This window comes from Caloenas nicobarica, chromosome 1 (assembly GCF_036013445.1).
Source record: "Caloenas nicobarica isolate bCalNic1 chromosome 1, bCalNic1.hap1, whole genome shotgun sequence".
Taxonomy (NCBI): domain Eukaryota; kingdom Metazoa; phylum Chordata; class Aves; order Columbiformes; family Columbidae; genus Caloenas; species Caloenas nicobarica.
Window position 1 is genome coordinate 29447516 of NC_088245.1, and position 25573 is coordinate 29473088.

General features: G+C 36.7%; 1 protein-coding gene across 1 annotated transcript in view; it reads left to right on the plus strand.

The window, feature by feature from the left end:
• BMT2 (base methyltransferase of 25S rRNA 2 homolog) overlaps window positions 1-25573 on the plus strand; it is a 37058-nt gene that overhangs the window by 7249 nt on the left and 4236 nt on the right. The window contains 3 exon segments of the mRNA XM_065645392.1: window positions 4906-5047; window positions 14056-14229; window positions 21803-21917. Of these exon segments, the coding sequence (XP_065501464.1) occupies window positions 4906-5047; window positions 14056-14229; window positions 21803-21917 (431 nt within the window).

Sequence of the window (25573 nt, forward strand, 5' to 3'; positions counted from 1 at the left end):
TGGTTTTTTAGACTACCAATTTATATTAGCATGTAGATAGCTAAAACTTCAAAGTCTTAAACTCTTGTGTGGCTTCGTTTGGTTGGTTTTTGTTTGTGTTTTCATTTTGGTTTTGTTTGTGTTTGTAGGGGTTTTATTTTGTTTTGTTTTTTTTTTTTTTTCAATTACAGCTACTTTGAATTCAGAAAATTGTTGTTTTCCAAAAGGAAATAATGGCTGTTCTAATTCCAGTTTTCCTCCAGTGTTAAAAAACTGCTTCTTTTGGGGGGAGTTGCTGATTAAGACCTAAACTCCTATTGAATCCACCTGAAGCTGAAGTGCATGGTGTCAGCTAAATTCTGGGTTGCAGGATCTTGTTAAGTCATGGATGAAGTATTTTGTACTTGTTTTTGAGATTGTCAGAGATGACTGCACTGTTTTTCTGAAGAGCAATGATGGAACTGAGGAAAATAGTAATTACAAAACTTGTCTTGTGGGTGCAGATAGTACTTTTAACTCTGTATGACTTAACTACTTTATTGCTTGATAAAACAGAATGAGTCAAATTAGTTGTTGGGAGTTTTATCCCATTCCAAATTGAAAAATACTGCCTTTAGCAAAACTGAGCTCTGTTTCTTTTATATACAGAGGGTTGTGTTTTGTTTAAAATACCAACTGATATTATTTGTTCTGTCAGAAGTTGAAGAATAATTGGCTAATAAATTTTTCTATGTATTTCATAAATGTACCTTAAATGACAGTTCCATTTAACACTCTGTAAAGAAATGTCTTTAAAATAGGCAAATTAAAAATAGGGTGGATGGTTCCATTTTTGTTCTTAAAATAAACTGCCTGGAGAGAACAGTTATGGTGTAGGATGGTCCCACCAAGAATGGCAAACCTGCTCTTCTCACACTGTGCCAGAGACCTTTGAGATCTTGTAAACAGATGTTGGAATGAGGGAGATTCTTACTGAACTTGTGTGATTCTTTCTTCTTTATTAAAATGTTGTCAGTTGTTGAAACTTACGGCTAACGTTATGTGTCTAGTGCTATTACCCACAATTAAAACCATCTTGTAATTAGGATCATTTAAAAATAACTTCTACATGCCTGACCTGTTCTCTCTGTGACAGGATTCAGCAACTGCTGATTACTCTGTGGTTGAGTTTGGGGGTATGATTTGGCTATTCTGCTGGCAATGTTAATGTGGGCAGAAACTATTTAGAGGGATTCATCTGTTCTAGATGAAGAGCGTTGGATTTTTGTTATTGCATTAGAAAAAGACTGTTACAAAGAACCTATAAGTTGGTTAGTCATTTTTCACTGGACTTTTTTGTTTTTAAAGGAATAGTCAATTTTTAAGGTGAAAAGTAAGTAAGGTATTTATTTTCTATGCAATTCTAGATACAGAGGAGAGCAAACGTTAAATAATTTTAAAATAACGTCACTGTAGTGATTTGAGAGATGTGTGAAACTCCCGTTATGAGCCAGTCTTGCTAATCACACTTTTCAGCTGGACATTGGCAAAACTGGCTTCTTGATGGACACCTGCAACGTATGAAGATCTCTGAAGAGTCAGTGCTCAAAACAGGTTTTAAATCAGATTAAAAAAGGTGATCTCTAAGTAAAAGTGTCAAGTAGCCTTAAACTTTGTATTCTGGTATGGTCATGAGTACATTAGAGGAAAAGTTTAATGCAGAAAATCAAATATTCACTTTTAAGATGCGATCAAAGATGCAAGACGCTTTTTTTATTGCTTTAGATTCACCTAGCACAAACTTATATTTAATTTACAGCATTATTGAATGCTTAACAGAAGATTTTATTTATCTTATTTATTTAGTAGCCATTAGTTTTACGGTGAAACCTGCCTGCGTATTTTACTGCCTTTTTGGTTACACAAGCAATGATTTATAAATAAATGTTTAATTCCACCAGAATTAATGCAGTATTTACACATGGATTATAATGTATTGTTTGAAAAATTAATACACAGTGGATTATAATGTATTGTTTGAAAAAAATTAATATATAGCTTTACTGTGTTCTGGGTATCGGTTTGCAAGTGGATGCTGCCAGACCTGTTGCAGTCAATGCTTCAAAATCTCAGCAGATAGGAAGCATTATTTGCATTTTCAATTGCTCAGTATTGGAGCGTGATTCTGGAATTAAAGTTCCTGTAAATGTAATGCACCTGTCTGTGCCTTCTCAAAGCTCACCCTGGAGAAGAATGGGGGGGTGGCCAAAAAACCCAAACAAACAAACAAACAAACAAAACCACAAAAAACCCCACACCACACATACAAACAGCGACAAAACCCACGCATACCCAAAACAAAAAAAAACACCCTCACTACTATGATAACTTGCCCAAGGGAAACTGGACCTCAGATGCGTCTTTGGAAGCCCCTGCCCAATGGTGCCCATCTTAAGAAAACACCTTACCTGCAGTTGGTTTGGAACTTCCATTAATGAAAGGACAGACAAATGGACATCATCTCAAACCCAGTATTGACAGTGCTCTAAGAAAGGACTGACTAGTTAAGAACATCTTCTTCCCCATCTGCCTTATTTCTGAAGTTTTAAGGAAAAGCGATATATGGTAATAGAATAATTGCTTAAGAATAGACCAAATGAAGTAATGGACTAAAAGAAGAATGGTATTAAACTTGGGATTTTGTATTTATGATGTTTTCGATCAGTGAGTGTTCACTTATTTACTTTTTCCTTTCTAATTAGCTGTGTATTCTTCAAACAAAACTTTAGCATCTGCGTGTCACTCGAGCATTTCACAGTTGTCTGGAGCACACAGTGAGATTCATAGTATTGTGGCAGACAAACTATGAAACTTTATCTAAATTGCAGCAGAATTTATTGGCTTTGAGAATACACTTTGAAGTTGACTAGTGCTTTCTGGCTTGGTGCTACATGGGCTCTGTGCTTTGTTGACACAAGAAATAAAGATTTGTAAGAGTTGTGCTTGTTTTGCCCCCTTTGCTGGTAGGCCACTGTCTATACCGTTTCTTGCTCTCTTTTGTCAATAGAGTATGTTCTGTCCTGTATGATTGTTTCCACATAAGACCTTTTTGAAATCTCTGAAAACTGGCAAGTTTTAGCAGAAACCCCTACGGGACCTGCCTGCTGTGGCTTGGGTGTTTCTCTGCTCCAGTGGTCACCTGGTGACAACACCAGCACCTTTCCTTATAAAGCATCTGTCTCTAAACTTGAGTTATTTGGGAAATAATGAGGGATACCACTCAAATATACTGTAATTTTTGTCCAGTCTAATAACTTTCTCATATATACTTGTTTAATAGTAAGCAGAATACGTGATTTCTTGCATAGCTTCACTATGTTGTTAAAACTAAATCATGTCCAGTCCCATCTGATCTGCCATCTCGCACAAGGGAGTATAAACACCTAACCTTAAACATGACTCATTTTGATGATTGTACGAGTGTGCTAAATGAGTATTTTTCAGGAGAAAATTGCTGTGACATCCCTAAACCAAACTTAAATAGGGAGTAACCTGGATGGTTGGATTAAATCTTCTCAGTATACAAATATCTATACTTGTCCATCGTACCCAGTCGTGCTCTAAGTGAAGGACAGGTGAGGTAAGGGATTGTTATTGCTTTGCACATGAGGGGAAAAAGAGAAAAAGGTTGCCACTGGAAGAAATCTGTTAATACTGCTGATTAAAACAAAGTATATTGAAGAACTTGTCCTAAGTCGGTTAGAAACAAGAATCTCTTACTGACGCGAGAAGGACAGGTCATACTCTAAGCTACTTTCAGGCTTTAGCAGACATTAATAGCTGGCTTATGCTTCATACACTTTTAAAATATTTCTTTGTAAGATGAAGGTGCTGCAAAAACTGATTCTAGAACCACGTTGTGAAATGCATGTTGATTGCCCTAGTCAAAGCTTAAAGTGTAGCTCTGCTCTTGAAAACTTGTTTTTAGCTGTATTGGCTTGTAGGTGCAGAATCAGTAGATAATTTTTATTCTACACATTTATATATATTTATACTAGATGTGCGCACACATTTGTGATTAAGAAACACAGGAGGAATTAGTGAAGATCATACCAGTGAGCATGTATTAGGGCAGAAATGTCCTTTTAGTAAGGTATACCAAGCGTTTGCATGCTGTAGAAACCACAATAGGAATTGTGGCTAGCCATGATAGCCTTTATCCTGTTTTTGTTTAGCAGTACATTATATAAAGCAAGCTAGGAGAAGTGGATACTTAGCAGCAAAAGAGGGAAAATCATGATGTTTAATTACTTGGAAGTACCAGAATTTAACCTGCAAGACTTTTTAGCAAGGTGAAGAGCATGAAAATAAATCTGCCCCTGGAGATCAGCAGACAAATTTAGGTGTGATTTTCTGACTGTAGTTGGTTTGACTCTTCGGTACTGTCCGCTAGAAGCTAACTCATCCAGACTGTCTAGATTAGGCAGACATCAATGAAGGCTTGAATTCCTTTTCCAATGTATCCAAAGCAATCTATAATCTAGGTTAAACTGCCATTTTAGGCATTTTTGGATGTATTTGCCATGGACATGAATGCTACTAGGAAACCTTTCAGTCATACATTTCTAAAACGTTTGTCATGTTAATGCTCATGCACAGAAACCTCAAAGCAAAACTTCCCAGGGACTTGAATTTCACACAACAAACTGAACGAAATAAGGACACTGTGAATATTGCTAGTTTCTCAAGTACCCAATAGCCCCTTCTCCAAAACCTGGAATTTTGTCTTTGACTAGAGAAAGGGGACTTTGTTTTTGTTATATGCAGGTAAAGTAATCTCTTGGTGTGTTACGTAACTTTTTAATTGGAAGATGGGGATTTTGCCATGGAGATAACGAGACACTTTGTATCTAATGTGCAGGTTTTTTTCCCTGTTGTTTTGTTTAGTGGGAGACTTTGATAAGATCTGGCGTGAGCACTGTGAGGATGAGGAAACCCTCTGTGAATATGCTGTGGCGATGAAAAACCTTGCAGATAATCACTGGGCAAAAACTTGTGAAGGGGAAGGCCGAATTGAATGGTGTTGCAGGTAAATCTTCATGTACTTGAAAGACTCAGTTGCACGCTTCTATTTGCAATTCTTTATAATACAAGGCTTAGGCTTTTTTTTCTTTTGGTCTTTAAAGTTTTGTTCTATAACGTGTTAATGATTTATTGCTTCCTAAAACATATACTGTCTTACTGTTCCAACTAACTAAAAAAAATAAAGCTTATGAAGTGTTTTGTTATAAGGTGACCCCTTTTTTTTAAAATATCTTCAACAAGCAACGTTTTTTTTTCCCCCTCAAATAATGAAGCTGTTTGCAAGTAAGCCTATGAAGTAGTTTTCCGTGCATTTGAACCTAAACCGAGCAAATGCAGTGACTGTAGCTCAAGTTTAATTTTCAGGACTTTGGTTTGATTTGCGCATATAATAGTATTTGATCTCTAAATGCAAATCTCTGGTGCTTAATTTTCAAGTCTTAATCTCCTGCAATAGATTTTAACCTCTGTGAAACTTGTTTTAAATTGATTTTAAATTTTAAAATTCCTGTAAGTCATAAACATCTAATTTTTCTTGGGTTATTCTAGTTGTAAAGTCATGAAGTGAGTTCAGCTAAACTATTTCAATCCTTGAGGACAATAAACTAAAAGAGGCAAAATGTTGGTCACTCAGGATTCCTACATACAGTTGGCATCTAAGGTATACTATGGAATCTGTACAGCAGAATAAAACAAAATATTGTTGAAGTCTAACTGGGAAGAGAATTTGTCAGTGGTCCTGCCTTTGGGAATGACTTTAGACAAGTGAAAAGTAATGTGTGCCAGTCTGTAGGTCCTGCAGGTGAGTACAAAGTGCAGAGCAAGAAGCAGCAAAGAACAGCAGATGTGGTATCATTAAATTTAAATTCATTACATGGGTCTTTTAAACCCATAAAACAAAAAAAAGCGGGGGGGGAATGACTGTGAAACAGTTGACCTAGAGTATATCTTGGTGGCAACTTGAGCTGTTCTGTGGCTTCTGGAAATGGAGCGAGTTAGAACAAGCTAGTTTCCTTTTTCTCTACCATAGACTCTTAAATACTTGAAACCCATTCCTTTACATATCAATCTCTTATCCTTTCATTCAAAAAACCAAAACAAAACTAAAACACCTAGTTATGTGTTTCTTTATAGACCTTTTTCTGGATGTGTTTTGTATATCCTTATCCCAGTTACAAGAGAATTGAATCTGTTGTGAAGAGCTATGCCCAAAACTGGACAGAATGTTCCAATGGCCTTGTCAGGGATAAATAAAATAAAGAAATATTATTGAGGTTGTAGTAAAATCTTGTTTATGCTGTTGACCCTATTTGAGGGGTTTCTGTGGTTTTTTGTTTGGGTTGTTTTTTTAATTGATGTGGGATTCGTTTATGCTGATTTGTGATCCCAAATTGCCCGTTTCTTTTTTTTATAGGCTTCCTAAGTTGTTAGTTGTTTTCTTATATTTGTGCTATTCATTACTTCTGTGGGAATGCTGGTATTTGTATTTCTCTTTACTAAATTACACTCTGGAATCATATTGAATTCTAATACTGTGATTTCTTGCAGCATCTCCTCCCACCCCTGCCCCAACTTGGCATTGCAGGCCAGTTAAGAGGAGTACTGACTATGGTCAGGTTATCTACAAAAAAATGAATTGTACTGGACACAGGGCAGATTCACATGGAACATTGCTTGATATTTTCTTACAGTTTGATTGTCAACTAATATGTGAAACTTTTCAGTAGAGCTGTGTGTGCTTTAATTTCAGGTAAACAGTGTCCCTTTAGCTTGTGGCAAGGTTCTCTATTACCCTGTAGGACAGGATAATGTTCCTTGTGGACAGGGGAGGAACAGTTGATAGCCTGTGTATTGAAGTTTTTTGGCTTTGTGTCTCACTTGTTTTCTGTTTGTAGTTCCTACAAGATTTACACAATAAACATTTAAGCAAGCGTCCAGTTTGGACCTTGCTGCATGAACTGATATTAAGAGAATCTACCCGGTAAGAGACAGTAAAATGCTCTGTCTCAGTAGAAAGCTTCAATTATAATAGAATGTACCTTTTCAGTTTGCAAAGCCAAGGGGTCAGGAGCTTTATATCAGTAGAAAAAGCGGGATACATTTCAGTTCTGTGTGTATTGGATTAAACCGAGGCCTGGATGCCTGGATACCAGAACATTTCAGGTTGACTTTATGTTCTGCAATGTTTCGTTCCTTCTCAAAGCTCCAAGAGGTGCCATACAGATGGCAGCTCCCTTTGTTGCTGCTCCTCCTTGTGTCTGGGTGCATGATTGCATGGAAGAGACCTTGACTTGCATGGACTTCACTGAAAGCTTTTGCTCAGTGCTTTGACTGTCACCATGACAGCAGGAAGGTAGCTGATTTATTAGATGAAGTTTAATTTGGGAATGAAATGCTGAAAATACTTGGGAATCACTAGTGTATTCCTGCTGAAGAAAGCATAGTCTGGGCTTTTTTGGTTTTCATTGAAGATATATCTTTTCTGAGATCTGAACCTGAGAAATGTTTTTTCCAACAGTTACCAAAAAAAAAGATGTTTTCTTTTTAATCTTTTCTTCATTTTTCTTGTATTCTCTTACAAACAAGCACCTGATAAAGTAAATCAGAGAATGCAGAATAACCACTAGAGAAGCCATGCGTATGCCTCAGGACCAAGAATAAATATTTTCTTGCAGCATTCCCATTTTGAAAGTCTTTCTAGCTATTTAGTTGAAGCCACTGGAAGAATCCTTGTTCTGTCATCAATGCTCAAACCAGATGAGATAAAACTTATTATTTTACTTCTTCATTAGTTATTGATTTAAACAAGCACATAGCCAGATTTGAGAAACTGTAAAAGCAGTACATGATAGCCTATGCTGATGACCACATGCTGCGTTGTAAAGGGCTAGTTTTATTGTTCACTGCAACATCATATATAATAATTAGTGAGGAGGAAGAGCAGGGAGGGAAAGAGGGATTAAAACTTTGTCACTTCCACATACAGGTTAATGATCCCCCTGAGTGGTGGTGTAAAAAACCTGCAACACTCAACTGTCCTTCCCTTATGTTCTTTATATATCTTTAGAAAACCGAATACAGTAGCAAATGGTATTTGGAAACAAACATTTCTATTTCGTTTCATTTATATTACAACACAAAAATCAAACTGGTATAAGATGATGTTTACCCTGAATAATTGTCCTAACTCTTAATTTTTGCTGGCATAGGTAGGCTGGTGAACCTTTGTATAGACAATGAATGCCAGCCTGTTCTGGTTCTTGTTAGAACAAAATAAGCTAGACCAGCAGGTTTGCTTCTTTCTGTTGCTTTTGCATCAGTGTTAAGACTTGTGTTGACTTGGCTATTTTTTTAAACAACAAAAACCAAAATCTGCACTTCTAACTATAAAAACAGCTGTCATGACAAAGCACTATTTAGACCTGCAGTTTTTTAAAAAAGTCTTTTGACTGTTTCATGAGCAAACTCAACAAATACAGACTGATGAAGTTACTGTCAGGTGAGTGCAGAACTGTTTGGAAAAACTTGCAGGGAATAGATGCTAGAAGCCTATCATTAAAAATGTGATTTACTGGGGACTCTGTCAGTGTCTGTCTCTGCATCTGTTACTAATCAATATTTTCTTCAGCAGTCTGCTAAAATAAAGTCTTATTTATTAAATTTGCAAACGAGATAAAACAGAAAAGAATTGTCACTCTGAGATCAGGAATAAATTTGACAGTGTTGTTAACTATACCAAATATTATCAACTATACAAATACAGGCCAGGGAGTAATTGGTGTCAGTCCCTTTAGGGAAGCATTTGGATTCTATAGCAGGCCACAAGCTGAATATGAAAACAGTCATGGGATGCTTTTGCAATAAAGGCAAATATCCTACTCGAGTGTGTTAATCAGATTGTCCACAGATATGTAAAGTACTCCTCTGACTTTCTTTGGCATTGCTCTCAGCCAAAACATCACCTTGGCCACTGCATTTAAAAAATAACAAACAGCAGCTTAACTCCAAGAAAGATAAAGAAATTATCAAAAATTTTCTCATTCTTTCTAGAAACTGGCTGGAGCTGTCTCGTCTAAAGACGAGAAGGCTGAGTGATCTCTTACAGGATCTTTGAGAATAACAGGTCTCTGCTAGAACTGGAAAGCTGATCCTGTTTTGGTCTGGAAGACTGAATGAATGAATGTTTGAAGTCCTTTCAACACTGTTTTGCAGCTTTTCTTGATGAATGCACTGAGCTGAGCAATTCACTTTCAGGAGAATGGAATTAAGAAGGAAGTGATGTAAACAGGAGGAGGGAAACCATTTAAAATACAAAAAAAGACTTAATGTTCATTGTTCATGTTTGTATGACAGTCTTCATTTTTGCTTTTAAATAATACTTCATTCTGACAAAACTATATCTGTTTGTTGAACACTGCAACTAATTAGAGCAGTGGTCATATGATAACTGCTGGCTATTTTGAAGTTCTTGGAATCCTCTGGTAATTAAGGATATTGCTTCCAGAAGCTGGCTTAGGGTGGAGGGGTGGACACCACACCAGAGAAACATCTGATTACAGACCTAATTGTGTTTCTCAAAAGGAAAATATCTCAAAATCCTAGAACTGAACAAGTACAAAAATGGAAAAATGTATTGTATACAAGTTTCTCAACTTGAAGTTTAATGTTATGATGAGAAAAAGTTACAATACTTTAGACTGAGAAACCTAGTGCTCTCACTTAGGCTGCATACAGGATTTCCTTAACCTATAGCTGGGTGCTCATGACAATAGCAAAATATTTTCCAGTCCAGAGGAAACTTTTCTGCTCTTCTAGATATGATTAATGTGTACAAAGGAAATTGTGAATTTTCCCCTCTTTGATTTTTTTCTTTGGAGGTTGGGAGGTGGGTGGATTAAACCTGTAGAAGAGTTTACACTTTTTTTTTTTTTCAGGTCAGCAGTTCTGTCGGTTGACATTAATAAACTTATTCCTCACTGTGTGGGAAGAGGGGAGAAGTATTTTGCAGACAGAAACCATGATGATAAGTCCAGGCTTTCCTTCAGCTCTGAAGGGAAGTATGTTATTTCTCTGTACCCTCAGTGCACTTCATCTTCAGTATTAGTTTTTGGTTAGTAAATATTGTAAGGAACATAAGTCAACCTTACCTTTCCTCATTATGAAGCAGAAGGAAAGAGATGGACTGTGTCAGTTCTTCTTTACTGACTTCAAGCAGTCAGTAAAACTGGCTGCTTGAAACGCTTGAGTGTTGATAATGGCTATTAGAAACTGCTTTTTGCCATGGTAAAAGCTGACCATGCCAGCTTTCATGTACTTGTTCATTATTACTTAACAAGAAGAACTAACTACTGAATCTTTAATGGCTTTTAAATTTCATATGGTGTTTCTTTAGCAATTCTCCCTTTTTTTTTTTTTATTATACATTCTATTGAAACCCTAGGTTTTGGTCACTGTATTCAGAAACGAAACTTCTCTTTCATTGCTGGAGAATATTAACTACTGAATATGTATTCATATTGGCTTTTACTGAAACTTCCTGTATGTGTCCAGCCCAAATCGCAGAGCAGGTGGGTCAATTTGAGCGGATTGTTTACCATTTGAAATTCAGAGTATGGAAAACAAGCTTCACTGAGGAAATACCTAATTTTTTGTTGTTTTTTTTTTTTTTTTTAAGCAAAGACATCAACTGGGTAGCTCACTTGTCTCTCTGCCAGCAAACTTTAACAGTTTAGACCTGAAATGTTTATTTCTCAGTTTATGTAAATTGTAGTGTTAGCTCAGGTAGCATTTATATTGCATAATTCTGCACAAACAAGTATGTTAACTGTGGAGCTAATATCGGATCATCAAAGTCTGAAAGCTTAAATGTCAATTAAAATGGAGCCATGTCAGTTCTCAGAATTATAAGATAGATTCCTTAATTGTATTTCTCTTTGTGGGTAATTCAGGGATGTTCTGTTTGTTACTTGAGACAGTTGTTAAATGTAGTCATGTTCGTATAGCTGCATGCTCAAAATCACAGTGTGATCAATGATGGCTTTTACTGGCCATGAAGTTAAATGTGGCTACATCAACAAGTGACCATGGGATGAGCTCCCGAGCGTGGTACCTCTGGTGAGCTGCTGTGCCCCATGGAGGTGTCGAAGCTGGAGGGTTTCATAGACAGCTCCTCTGAGGCCACAGGAGCCGAAAGGGCAACAGGTAGTAATTCTGTCCAAATTACTGTACCTTCATAAAGGTGTGAAATTGAGTTAATCCTCAGTGGTTTTAAAGTCCAGTGTTGCCTGAGGTTTTTTGTTTGGATGGGTGGAGTGTTTTTTTTTTCTTCCCCATGGTAGTGCACAGGGATGCAGACTAGGATCTGAATGTGAACAATTTTACCGAGTTTTGGACATTCTTGTGGTACTGGCCCCTCTGTCCACCAGCAGAGAACCCCAGGACTAGGAGATGCTTCTCCTCATGGTTGACTTTGGTAGTGTCTTATGTGCACACAAGGAAGGTCAGTTAAGAAGAATATACAATTAGGAGAGCTCGGTTGACATGATAGACAGGGGTAGAAGGATGGAAAAAAATACTGATTTGCACCAGTACCAGGAATGAGGAAGAAATGGCTTCTCAGTGACAAGAGGAGCTTATACCACACTTGGCAAGTACATGGTTTTCCTGTGCAACAGATCATTAAGTGTTAAGCTGGGTAACATACCAGCTTCTAGTGACTGAAAAGGTTGATAACATCAATAGTTGAGGAGAGAAAAAAATAACTTTCTCCCAAGGTTGTGGCAGTGCAACACTATTTAAACCGCCATTGATTCTGGATGTTTTAAGAGATATAATGAGAAAACAAGTCTGCGAATAAAAATAACGAGACTGCAAGATTCTAACAAAGTAGTAAAGTAGCTGATAAATGGTGAGGAAAAAGTTTGTTTTTTTTTTTTTTCCTTCCTGAGTTTCCTTTCTTTCACAAAATGATGCACAGAAATAAATAGTTCCAAATTGATCATATGCTTATAAACAAATAATACAGATGTGAAATACAAATTTTATTATCAGACCAGCAATAATTCAGGTGTTTTTCTAGGGTTCTTTTTTGTTTACTGATGTTTTTAATCTCTTCCCTGGTAAGTTAAATGACTGGCTCCTTCTGCTTTAACTTTGTTAATTTTATAATTGCTGTCTTTCCATACTTGCAATGTCTAATAGGTAGAGTTGGTATGGTTTCACAGTTTGTATATCTGGGAGTTTTGCAGCCTGGACTGCTATTCATGCCTCTGCATGTGATTTTGCTCCGTACTGTTAAGATGTGGATTTTATTTCTTTATTCCACGTAACTTCTCTCTGGTCTGAAAATAGCTCTGATTACTGAGAATTTGTAACTTTTTGATTAAAAATAAAACATTTACTGAGCTTTTTTCGTATGGCTGTCTTTCCTGCTCTAAGGTTATTGTCTATATTATAGACTTTTTATGTTTAGTGCAAGAATGCCAATGGTCTGCATGAGAAAGTGAAACTTGGTTGTGTTTTGAGTTTGTTAGACACAGGTCAGTTTTGATCTTGAGGTCCTATGAGTGTGTCAGCACAGAAATGTCTCCAGGATAACTTATTTTTTTTTCCCTCACAGCAAGAATTAGTAACCTGGACATAATGTGCTACTGTAATTATACACTTACTGATTCAAAGTTGTTATTTCCTACCAGCTTGGAGTAAAGCAACTTCTGTCTGTACCTATTTGATTGCATATGTTTCCCTTTAAGGAGCTCACCTCCAATGACTCTTCTTTCCTTCACATCTTATATGATGGAGAAGCTAGATATGTTCGGTGCTTATGATATTGCCAACCCTTATCTAAGGCCTGTGTATTCAAAGTCCTTGTCTCTATTTTTTGTTTAAATACAGCATTATACCAACATGTCCTTCCCTGAATCTGTGATGTGAAATATGGTGTTATCTTGGTCCTGCTTTGTATAAGGTGTTATTAAACTACACTTGAACTTATGTTTTCTGGAGTGTTTCCTTCAAACCTCTGCACTTCTGTTAGAGGAAAACTGAGTGAGTTTCAAGAAAGCATCATAAAAATGGATTGTTATGAAAACAACATTCAAACAAGTACTATTTCTATTAAACTTTCTGTGCAGATACTTGGCTGGCACATCTAATTAAAAATGCTGCTTTGTGCAGGGTGAGTCAGGCTTTTTAATTTCACTGCAACAAATTGTTTCCAATTCTAGTTCTGTTTTGTGGATAAAATTCAGTTATTCTTAAACATGATTCTTGCTTCTCATACGCTAATGCTGACTACTTGTTGAAGTATGCAGGTGCAATTTAACTTTTTTATAACATGCATTCCTTTTAAACTGGTTAACATTTCTGTTCAAGTAGGAGCAGATTATTTTGTTCTGGTTCCTATTAGCAAAATAATTAAGTATGGGAAAAATTAAAAGCCAGACTAAGTCTTCCACAATAATACAGCTACTGCAGATATCTGTTACTTAAAAACAAAAACCACCCCAGGCAAACTCAATTAAAATTAAAAACTGGCGTATGTAAATTAGCCCATAAGCCTGGATTATGTTTCTTTTCCCACACATTACGTGCCTTGCAAGGCAAATGTTTCAAAGGCCTTTGCATTTATGGAAAGCTAGTTAATAACTGTTTTGCACCTTAGTGAAGAACTGTGCTGCTTGGGTGACAGCCGACGTTTACCGTCTAGTGGTGTTCTGACAAGACTTCTGTTGTCTTGCTCTAAAAGTTTATCCAGATAAAACTATTTTGAATCTGTTCACTCAGCTGTGATTTATGGCCTAGCTTTTGGAAATGAAACACTGCTCAACTTTAATTATGTCTTTGGGTGTAGTGCAGTTTCCTAAAACTGATATAACAAAGTTGTAGTAAAACCCAGATCTGTTTAAAAGCTGACTGTACTTGTATCTCTTAAACCTCTGTCTTGTGTCTTTTTTATAGTAATAACTAAAAATAGCATTCTGTTTTTCTGGGGAATTTTTCTTTTTATCTTTTCAGTGTATGCCGAGAATATTTTCAGAACGGTGGGAAAAGAAAAGCACTTGAAAAAGATGAAAAAAGAGCACTTCTTGCTTCCAAGACCACTCCAGCTTTAAATGTTCCCCAGGCTCCCAAGGTTGAAGATCCCTTGCCAAACTTTGGCTTGACAAATCATGAAGCTATAACAGAAGAGTAAGTTTTACTTGTTTTCCAGACTTTTTTTTTTCCCTTCTATGTGTGATAAGACTTACCTGGATGTTTTCTCTCCATAACAATCTGATGTCTTTTTAATAGTTCAGGAAGGGCATTTTCATGTGGACGTATATACATGTTTCAAGAAGTATTTATATTGTAGTATATTTTGGTGGACACCATAAAAAAAAAATTGCTTGAGAATGACAACTTAGTCATCTTCATTTAAGTGTTAGAGCAATTTCACTTTTGTATGTCATTGGTGTGCAATGCAATTTATATTAAACCTTGAGGTGAAATAAGGGAGACATTAATTAAGTTAGAATCTAATGGCTGTTGAGCATTGTTGAAAAGTCAATTGCTTATGTAAGTACTAAGTGCCAAATGTAAATATCAGAGTACTTAAAACTTTCTCTTCATAAATAATTGCAGAGAAACTCTTGATTCCAATTATACACTTCAAAAGCAATTTTGAATTATAACCCTTAATTTTAAATGTGCTAGCTTTCTGATGACTGGCTCCGCAGAAGTTGTAGTATTCTTGAGATGTTTTTCTAACAACAGTTTTAATTTTGGTTTTGACCTTCACTCAAATAAGAATTTTCTTTTTGGCATTCAAGAGTAGCTTTATTATTTCAGTTACAGTCCCACTCTCCTTTTTTCCCTAAATAACATGGGTCATGTTTGTGGCTATTCCATGTGCAATGGAAAAAATTCGATATTTTGCAAGTATAATGGAATAATGAATGCATAAGCATATTATCATTAAATGTTACACTTATGACTTGCTTCATATTCTTTATAGACCAGTTCCTACAACTGTCTGCAATAGTGTTTTTTCTGTTCTGTGAAGAGATTTTTCTCATTATTGCGTAGCATGTCTTCTGTGATCACCACTTACTTTAAGTTACATATAGTATTAGGAAAGGAATGAGCATGTTACTAATGTTATTAGCAGATGTCTGTCTCAATGAGCTGGCATCTTTTGTGGTTTCTCATGTTTGTAGAGTAATTTGCAAAAGGCATAAAGATCCCAAATGCGTATATAGTTGAATAGTTACCTGCAAAATGAAAACACTTTCCCCATTGTTGTCCTATTATGACAAAACAGATGCTTCCAAAATGAAGGTAGTGGCTTCTCATAAGCTGACTTCCCCTACCAACTCCTCTTTTTAGTGCTCATTTTGCCAAGTCAGCCTCAAAATGAATATCCGTTTTTAATGAGAACAGCCAGGCACTTTCACGTACAAATACCTTACATCATCCGAATAATGCTGGCATTTGTTAACACATAATTTTACCATTACTATAAATAGCAATTTGTTGGTTCTTGGTTGTTTGGTTTTGGTTTTTTTTTAAATATAATAGGTTTCATGATCACACACTACTTAAAGTTGATTTGTCTTCCAGTGGGAGGCCTTGTTGTGATAAAGCATTAGTGCCCTCTTTGCATGTGCTCTACATACTTTGTACAGAGTTTATAATGGCTGTTGTGGAGCTCACTTCACTTGAGTTTTCTCTTGTTAACAGTAGTCTGTAGCCTTATCTTTTGTTCTGACTAGTGTGTAGAGAAAGTAGTTAATAGTGGAGTTTTTATTAAATAACTTTAAAAGTATTTGTTAATATAGTGAGTGATAATGATTTTTATCTTCATTCTCAAAACTTTAAAAATACATACATCCATGAAGACATACCTGCAAAGACAAGATTCGTAATATTTACATGAGTAAGCAACGAATGGTAGTAAGGTTTTTTTAGTACTTGTACAGACCATAAAGCAACAAGGCATCGCTCTTCCAAATTGCTGCCCAGAGAAATCAAGATTCAGATTCTTCCTTTATGCCTTATAGAAGAGCTGACAGAGTTTTTCAGAGTGAAGATGGATTGCATATTACACAAAGCGTACCTTTCTCCTGAAATGCTTTTCTACCATGTCTACACTGACCAGTTAGTGAAGGCTTTGAATCTTGGGGAGGTCTTGGTACAAGACCTCCTCCCACACACACTCTTGTTCAAATACTGTCACTCCATTCTGGTAATGTAATGCTACAGATAAGAGTCGTGTAGTTGTCCGTATGTATGACTAAGCCTGTGACTTTTTGTTCTACTCTGGTAAAGACAGTAATTTTGTTCTTCCCGTACATAATCCTCTCTCAAGTAGGATTAAAAGCATGTTCCTTATGTAGGAGCTCTTTCTGAGCTTACCTTTACTGGCAAGCCATTGTAGAGATACTGTACGTTGCCTGGTAAGGAGGAAAGCTAGCTCAGGAATAAAAGGTTGCACAGGTGGTGAAAAAGATGGTGGGAGATGTGGAGAGAAGTAGAAAGCACTCAGCCAGCACTGAAAGGTGATGGTAGGAAACATCATGGAAACCAGAAGTGCAAATTTACTGCAATTCAGAAAGTCACTTAGCTACTTTGAACCCATTTCTAGTTCCTCATGTTGCTCACCGCTTTGCCAGATTAAAATTGGTGAGCCTCACAGAAATAAGTAGTGTGAATAATCCTTTTTTACTTTCATCTCGGTGAAATGTAACATTGTTCACCACACTTCCTTCCTCCTAGAATGAGTTCTTATGTCTCTAACATTACAACTCTAACATTACAACTGTACCTTGTGAAGGTGGACATCAAAGTGGCTCAGACTTGCAAGATAAAAGCAGCTGTTATCTGCTGTTTAACAGCTCCTCCCTTCAATAAATCGGTCCCTGCTTTGTTCTCTTTTTGACTATTGTTTATCTTTTTCCATCAGATTAAAAGAGTCTTACTTTTTATCCTTAATGGTAAAAATCATAACCTTTTTGATATAGATTCTTCTCAGAATGGTTTGACTATCTCTTAAGGTACAACCTGTCATTCGTTCTTTCATATGTGTTTCAGCAAGCTAGAACTTCCCATTGAGTATCTTTATGCGTAGATGTTTTGTAAGATTTGAGGCATACCAGTGTTCCCGCTGGGAACCAGATGTATAGCTTTGTTCTGTTCTTCTGACAGCAGCATAAGGCTTCTGAATTTTTTTCCCCTTGTATCCTCAATAAATAATAGAGTAATTGAAAACTGTAAACTAATAGATCAGCACCTGAAGTGATTAATTTTAGAGGTAAAGTGACCTTCCTTACAGTCGTATAGCTACTCTATCTACTTCCAGGAGAAAATGTCACTTAACCTGTACAGCACCTAGTTGAATAATAGGCGCATTTTTAAGGGGGCTAATAATCAAGAGCTATAGTCCATCTAATAAAGCTCCTGAAATAAACAAGTGTGGGATATAATTTAAATTGCACTGATTTCCTAGGTTATGTACATTTTACCGGTTCCTGATGTTTAACTTCACATTTCATTTTCCTACCTGTACACTAATGCATTGGAGAACAGTGAATTCAATATGTGTCTGGCAATTACCTACAGTGGCAAAGTACTTCCCTTGGTTTTAATGTTGTCTCGACTAAAAATGACCAAGAAACTGGGGGCTGAAGGGTGAATTCAGCAAGACTACATTTCTAACAAAGTCGCTGGATCAGTGGCTGTCACCTGGATTACAGTTACATTCTCACTGCGAAATCTTGACTTGAGTCACAGTGCTGAAAAAATAGGTATCTGAATTGGTGGTCTGTGCCCTCTGTATATGTTCAGTGACTGAATCTAAAATGCTTCCAAATTATTTCAAGCACTTAACTAGGATGCTGTTCCTACTGGTAACTGGTAGCCTGAGAATTGTTACTAGACGATCCATTGCGCCTGTGTTCTGAGAGGCAGCGAAACCTGACAAGCAACAGGAAATCAAGACACAAGTGAGCATCTGAATCTCTGCTACTTCTAAGGTTTCAGAGTACATTTGCATTGAACTTGGACTACAAGGCTCTTTGGATGAGACACACCTATCAGAGTGAATTTGCCCTGAATTGAATGCCTTAGATCTGTTGACCATCAGTGTAGAAGGAGTCTCTAGCTTCTGCTCAGCTTGGAATCCAGAGTTGTAGCTTTCCAGAAGTGTGCCCCAACACTGTAGTAGTCTGAAGTTGTGTCTCACTTAACCCAATCAAAAATGCTTCAGCTAAGAGCGCAGGTTTTATAAGAGAGGAAGACAGAATACATCACAGTGAATTTTTTTTTTTTTCACTCTACTGTTGGTGAAGTGGGCTCTTCTGGAGATTAGAGGGTTCTGGGTTGTGCTGCTGAATTTCAATCTGTACAAGTATTTCATCAAACACTTAAAATGGAACATGTTAAGATCTCTAAGGGCTGTCACTCTTCTTTATGGGAAGTTTTCTCTGCACTATAGAGTCACATTCCCTCTTGTGCTTTCTGTGGTCCCATGTGTCTTCTATTCTTTTGCTGTTACCATTGGACTCTTACGTAGAATGCAAGTGTACATACATTTTTGTATTCAAATAAGAAAGAATCTGCCATTAGTGTCTCCATTTGCTAGACAAGGAGACATGCTAGTCTGAGAAATCTCATACAAGCCTTACGTGGAAAAAGACACTACCTGACTTCAGCCCATATCTGTGGTTTGTGGCCACCAGGATGTCAGTGGTCCCACTGCAGTATTCAAATTCCTATGTACAGTTTACATTGAGATTGGCATCCAAGCTGGGAAAAAATTGTTGCTATCATCATCATTCTGAAATCTCACTCAGTGCTAACTGACTCACAGGGTAGCCTGGTAATGGGTGCAGTTTTAACTTAAATTGTTGCATTATTTGTCTTGGTGATGCTGACAGAAGTATCCCCTGGATATCTTCCATCCTGTGTAGAAGCAAAATCCTTAAACTTGGCATTATTATTCTGCCAAATGCAACAAGAAATCTTTTCTTGCTTCTCCAACATCCTCTCCTTGGTAGAACGCTGGGAGTTTAGGAGGAGCACAGAGAGCCCAGATCTCTTTATTGCTGCTTATTTTTTTCTGCAGTATTCCATACTGCTTTGTTGTTGCTATATTGTGTCTGGTTTTGTTGGACTCCATAGCCCTGCAGATCTGTTCCTGAAAGTTTTTGCAGTTGTCTCTCTAGGGCTGAATCTTTCTCAGAAAGATGACAAATGATATTTTGGAAATGCTAATTTGAATTGGCTACAGAAACTTGAAGCAAAAAGCAACATTTGCTCACTGAAAATTTATCGGTCTCTCTCCTGTGAATTCCCTGTGAAAGCTGTGAGTTCGCGTTTGTTTGCCTCTATTAATGGATTCTGGGTATTCTAATATCTTAAAAATCTTGCTGGAAATTTTGAGACGCGGTCCTGTAAAGGATCCAATAGAAAGAGCTTGAACTCTTGAGTGCTAGCAGTCTAAGGCGTTATTGCTGACTGCTGGGGTTTTTGTGGTTTGGTTTTGTTTTGTGGGGGCTTTTTTGTGGTGGTTTGGTTTGGTTTTTTGGTGGTGGTTTTTTTTTTTTGTATGTGTGGGGGTTTTTTTGTTTGTTTTTTTGGTTGGTTGGTTTGGGGGAGGTTTGTTTGGTTTGGTTTTTTTGGTGGTTGTTTTTTTTTTGATACGTGGATGCACTCAAAGTTGTGTTTTAAAGAACAGGTGGATGTAAAGTCTGTACTAGTGGACTTAAACAGAATTGTTTAACTCCAGCATTTACTGGTTTGTTGCAATTACAAAGAAAGAAAAAACAGTAGAGGCCTCCAAATTCAGACTGAACGGAAAATAAAAAACTAAAGAAGTGTGACTTTGGTTGTAGGATGTATTCAACAGCAAATTCCTTGATATTAGTGATAAAATAATTACAATTTGAATGTTGCACTCAGTTAAGAGGGTCAGCATATCAGGTTAGACAAACTAAGTGCCAGGATGAGGCAAAATCTTTAAATGATGACATGATAGCTGACTGCTAGTACTTCTCTACAGGTGGCTTATCTTATGTGGTGCTACATTATGTATACTGGTAACTACCTTAGTCATGAAGAAAATGCCCATGGTTGCAGACTCGAAGACCACAAATGTTCAGAGGCAAGGCAGCAGTCACTATCCTCAAAGGTCGTCAGGCATCTTTTTATCTTATCTTTTTTTTTAAACTATATATTTAACTTAAAAGAACAATTATACCTTGATCTTCACAAAGGCATTTCAGACTGGTTTGGCAGTTGGTCACAGATGATGTCAGAACTTCCCAAGAAAAGGCAAATCTCATCTGCCAGCCTCTAACATATCTTTTGCTGTGCTATAAAGGGAACTTTGCCAGACAGTACAAGAATGTCCTCTTGTTGTTTCTTTAGTCTGCTGTTTCCTTTCTGATCTCCCACTCGTGCAAAGTTGGTTTTTTTACCCCAGGAGGTTTTGGACTGTGGTTGAAAAGGTGATGGGCCAGTTATTCAGTGTGAGGTTTTTTCATTTTCAGTGACATTTTGGCAGGGTATATATCCATCTCTGCAGCATTCTGGAACTAAAATATTAAAGTGTCCTCAGCAATCTGTCAACCCCTATCAGTCCAAGCAGTAAATTGTGATTTCTAAAGTTAATCCCTCCCCCTTTTTTTTATCATTCACCTTTTATTGTTCAGTAGCGTAGTTAAGTATTTAGCATGACAGCCATTGGCCTTCTTATCTGTAATTTCACCTTGAATAGTAGGGTCATCACACAGTGGCAGATAAGGAGATAGATTTTTGGCTCACTAAAGTGTTCTCCAGAATTCTTATGAGATAGATCTTAATTTTTGAGTGCTTCAGAAGTACTCTGATTAGGACTCTTTCCTAAACCAGATGGCTATTTTTGACTGTTTCTCATTAAATAGCTTTTGGATACTCCAAAAGAAAACTAATTGCATGGCATGGACTGGAGTTTGGTTTTTTGTTTTGTTTTTTTGTTTGGTTGGTTTTTTGTTTGTTTGTTTTTCCCCCAGTAGTTTTGAGGGAATACTTCTGTTCATTTAGATGTTTAGAATAACTTCCCTACAACCTGAGGAGCTAGTTTTTAAGTTTGTGGCTGGACTGGTGTAACTCTTTCACAGCATTCATTGAAAATAGAATTCGAGTGAACCTCCAGCAGTCATCCATTTTCAAAAAAATATTAGCTAACATAAAGCAAATAAAATATTTTAAATTTTTTGTAGGGAATAACTAAAAGTTTTTATTTTTAGATTTGTTTGTTTATTTACCTTGGAGGACCATTATGTGTTCTCTTTATTAAACCAATTATGGAACTTCAGATGCCCTTTAAAATGTGACTTACAAGTAGATAGATCATAGAGTGTTGCCAATTTCTCTTTTAAACTCCTGAAATTTTAACTCTGACTTGTGTGACCTCAACACCAATAAATACCACAAGAAGGTAAGTGGGAAACACAAAGCAATAGAGAGAGCCTGTCTAGTGAACACATAAGTTGCCATTTTAGTTTCTTGCTACAAATATACAAGTTCATAGTAGAACATAATTATTCTGCTTGAGGACCATCTGCTTTAGTGATAGAGCTTTGTTCTTTAGGTGTATCAGCAGTTAAAGTAAGGCATTCACTTCTGTTAGTCACTCCTGTGGTGTTCTATGAGAAATTTTTTTGCATGAGTTATCTGAAATTGTAATTCAGAATATAGCTTCAAAAATAACATTTGATAAAACTGAATTCTTGCTGTTTCTCAGATTGCTCCACTCCTTGGGGAAGATCAGATTACTTGATGTTGGTAGCTGCTTTAATCCATTTCTAAAGTTTGAAGAATTTCTGACAGTCGGCATAGATATTGTTCCAGCTGTTGAGGTATGTAATGTCTGCTGAACTGAATATAAATTTGATTCTTGGATATTTTAGAATGCTTCAAATGACTGTTAAAAAAAAAGTATGTTTAATGCTTAAGTGTGTATCCTAAGTATCTGTGCTTTAATAGGAGCTGTGGCCCTCCTACAACATCCTTTCCCATGAACAATCTCTAGCCTGCATGTGTTTTTTAAATTTTTTTTAAGAGTTATGGCTTTATAATGCAGTTGTGAATCTTAAAATGGGAAAATTTTAGTAACCATCTTTTAATGGCATTTCAGTTGAGTCCTTGTATCTTTAAAAGGCATAAATAAAAACTGAGTAGGCTTACATTTAGGCGTGAACCTCTCCAAACTCACATTTGTTGACACAAGGAAATGACCAGTGACTGTACTTGGTGAGATTTTCGGGGGAGTTTTAGTAAGCAGAAGTGTGCTGTAAGGGGGCTTTTCTGTTTATTGCTAGAAATATTACTGAACTTCCACAATCCTGAGGACAAATTTATCAGCACTTTTTGGGTAAATTACTTTATTTTCTCTAGGTAGTAAGGTTCTCAAACGCATTAATTCTGCTGCAATCATATGTTCTTTCTGTCTCTTGCTCTTGACCCAACTTTTGTCAGTCCTAATAGCATTTTATCGACCAAGAAAAATGACAAAGTGGAATGAAAATGAAAACATACAGAAAGGAATACATTTCTGACAGAAAACAGAAAAACCTTTGACCATACACATCTTGACCACTTACAGTTTAAAATTAGGCTCTATTAAAATCAGTGGCCTAAGGTAACCCTCTGTAGAAGTGGAGAGATGAGAAGAAGTGTACGAGTACAATAATACAGTCAACTTGAAAGTAATGCTCTTATTTGCTGCAGTGTGGTTTGCATGCTATTTTGCTGTGGTTACCAGGTTGAGTCCACTAACACCTAATTTCTACTTTTGTGTATGTGCTTAGAGATAATGAAAGATATTCTTGAGGGGAAAAAAAAAATGAGTCTGACAAATTGCTTTCTGAAGCAATTCAATGTTGGTTTCATCTAAAACACAAAGAAACCTTGAGTGGACTCCATCTTGCCTGAATTGAAGAATAGGTATCAGTTGTCCAAACGTGATTGCCTTCCACCACTTAGGAGGCTGTAGGACACCTGCACAGGGCTGTTGGATGTGACACGGGGTGTAAAGAAGACACATGCCACCGAAGTGGCAGCCTATGGCATTGTAATATCTGGCAAGTAAATTTCTGGCTAGGATACATAGATCGTGGGTGTTTGCATCTGGGGTTCTAAGTTCTAGTTACAGTCAGTGGAGATGTGTTAAAAACAGTCAATGAAACCTTAACACCTGCTGTTCCACGCTGAGGTGAATTCTGTTCTGACGCCGTGGGCTGTACTGGCTGCTTATCCAGTGACTAATGGGAGCCCAGGCACCTGAAATTACATGAGCTGAATCTAACCAGTAATTTTTTGGGTATACATAGTTAATATTTTGCTATCTAGTCTGTCATGCTGTTTTCATAAGGAAAACTACTTTTGTTCTCATGAAAATCAATTTAAATGTACAGTGACCAAAACCATTATTGGAAGAGTCCCAGAAAAGTTACTTGTATGGATGTAATGGAGGAATATGAGTAATCCAGGCCAGACAACAGGAGAGGGAGCAGCCAGGTAGCTGCAATCTCTGTGTGCTAACCAGTTTTTCAGGCTCTCTCCCAGTACAAGGGAATGATAAGATAATTGGTTTCTTGTCACCTGACATCGTTAGTACCCTGGCTTGATGATGGGAACTCCCCGGTGTGCTACAGTACAGACCAACGTAGTTACTGTAAGGTGTGTCTCGGGCTCACCAGCTTCTCTTACTTCCATCCTCTTGGCTTGGATACCTTGGTGTATTCAGGGCACCTTGAAACCCTACTAGCAAGTGTTCTTGGGGTGACATGAAATGCGGTTTGTGCACTCAAAAACATCTGCTAGAATAAGCTTAGGCCCACCTCCAAAAACGGAATTAATAAGCCCTGAGGTATTCAAGATTACTCTACTTTTGAGCTGTATCAGCACCATAACCTCCTGACTAAATTTATCTTTAGGCCAGCAGTTGGCCTGGGCTGATTTAATATTTCAGAATAACAGCCAGAGGGCTCTTAGGGTAGTGAATGTCGTCTTCTGGCTTGAAAAGTGGATCTGATAACTGGAAAACAGATGAACTGGTAAAATCTTCTGATTTAGCAGATCTTTTTAGGTAAGATACCAAAATACTTATTGAAACGCATCGAAGCATAGGGCTTCTTAGGAAGCTGGTTTCTTCAATAATGTTGAATAGAGGGTTAAATCATTTCTTATTTAATAAAAATGGATTAATCCATATTCTGCATCTAGAAATGCTTTGGATATAGATTAATTAGCTGAGTAAAATGCTTCATCTAATTTGAGGAATAAGAAGGATGTAGTTGTAGAAAAACTAGGAGACGAACTGAAATGTTAATTATATAATAAAAAAATTAATGTCCTGAAAATGTTTAGAATCCCTGTTTCATATACTGGGAATATAAACAGTAGAGATATGATTATAGAAATATATTTCCTTTGAAAGGTTTTGTCTTTTATGGGGCAGGGGAACTGCACAAAGAAAAGATTAGTATTCTCTTTAGATGGGTGTTGTTCACTTGTTTTCAGTGTGTTGGTGTAAGGTACACAGAGGGAAACACGCACTATTAGCAACTAGGACAAGAGAAACTGAGACTGGAGTAAGCAGAGCAGGTTTCTTGGCGCAGTGTTTTTGTTGGCTGTTCCTTCGAATGTTCTACTTATAACAGATATTCCAGAGTACAATTAGCAATGGTTATTTTCTTAGACTAGTTTAATTTGTCTGCATTAAAAAAAACCAAAAGGCAAAAATTGGGATGAAGGGAGAATCTCCACTTTGGAAAATCCAAATACAATTTCATACTGCTGTGAAACATGCTGAATATGCAGCAGATGTAGTATTGGAGTAAATACAGACTGAGACAAATAAAGAGGCTACATGGGTACTGGAATTAAAAATTAGAATATACATATAGGATTGTGTTCTTAAATGTCAGTGGATGCACAGAGATACGAGCGCTGTTTCAGTGTCTAGGAGGACTGTAACATCAGTTCAAGACTTGTATATCTACAGTTTAGTAGCAGTCTCCAGTTTTGTCCTAAAACTGCCTGCAAAGTTCAGATTCCACTTGAAACATTCCACTTTAGTTCTGAAATTGTCTTTAACATTATTTCTACATAACTGTTTTATGAGTATTTTTCCACTACGCACAAATACTTGCAGTCTGAGTCGTTTTTTCAACTGTATATGCATAACTTCTGAGTCTTGCTTCTAAGTAAAGTTAGTATGTTATTCTGAATAATTATTCTTCAAAGCACTTCTTTCTTTAAAAACTTACTAGAAGATATCATGAAATTACTACTGTTAATTTCCTGTTCTGTATTACAAGGAAGCAGAAAATAGCCCTGCGGGTTTAATGATTGCAATTTTTTTTTTTTTTTATTATAGACACGTAATGCAAGTCTCTTTCTTCATTTTTGTATGTTGGAGGCCAAGATTAAAGCTACTGAAAAAAATGAATCACAGTTTTTTTTGAACATTGATTACTTTTTCTAATTTACTGCATACTCTCAGAGATTT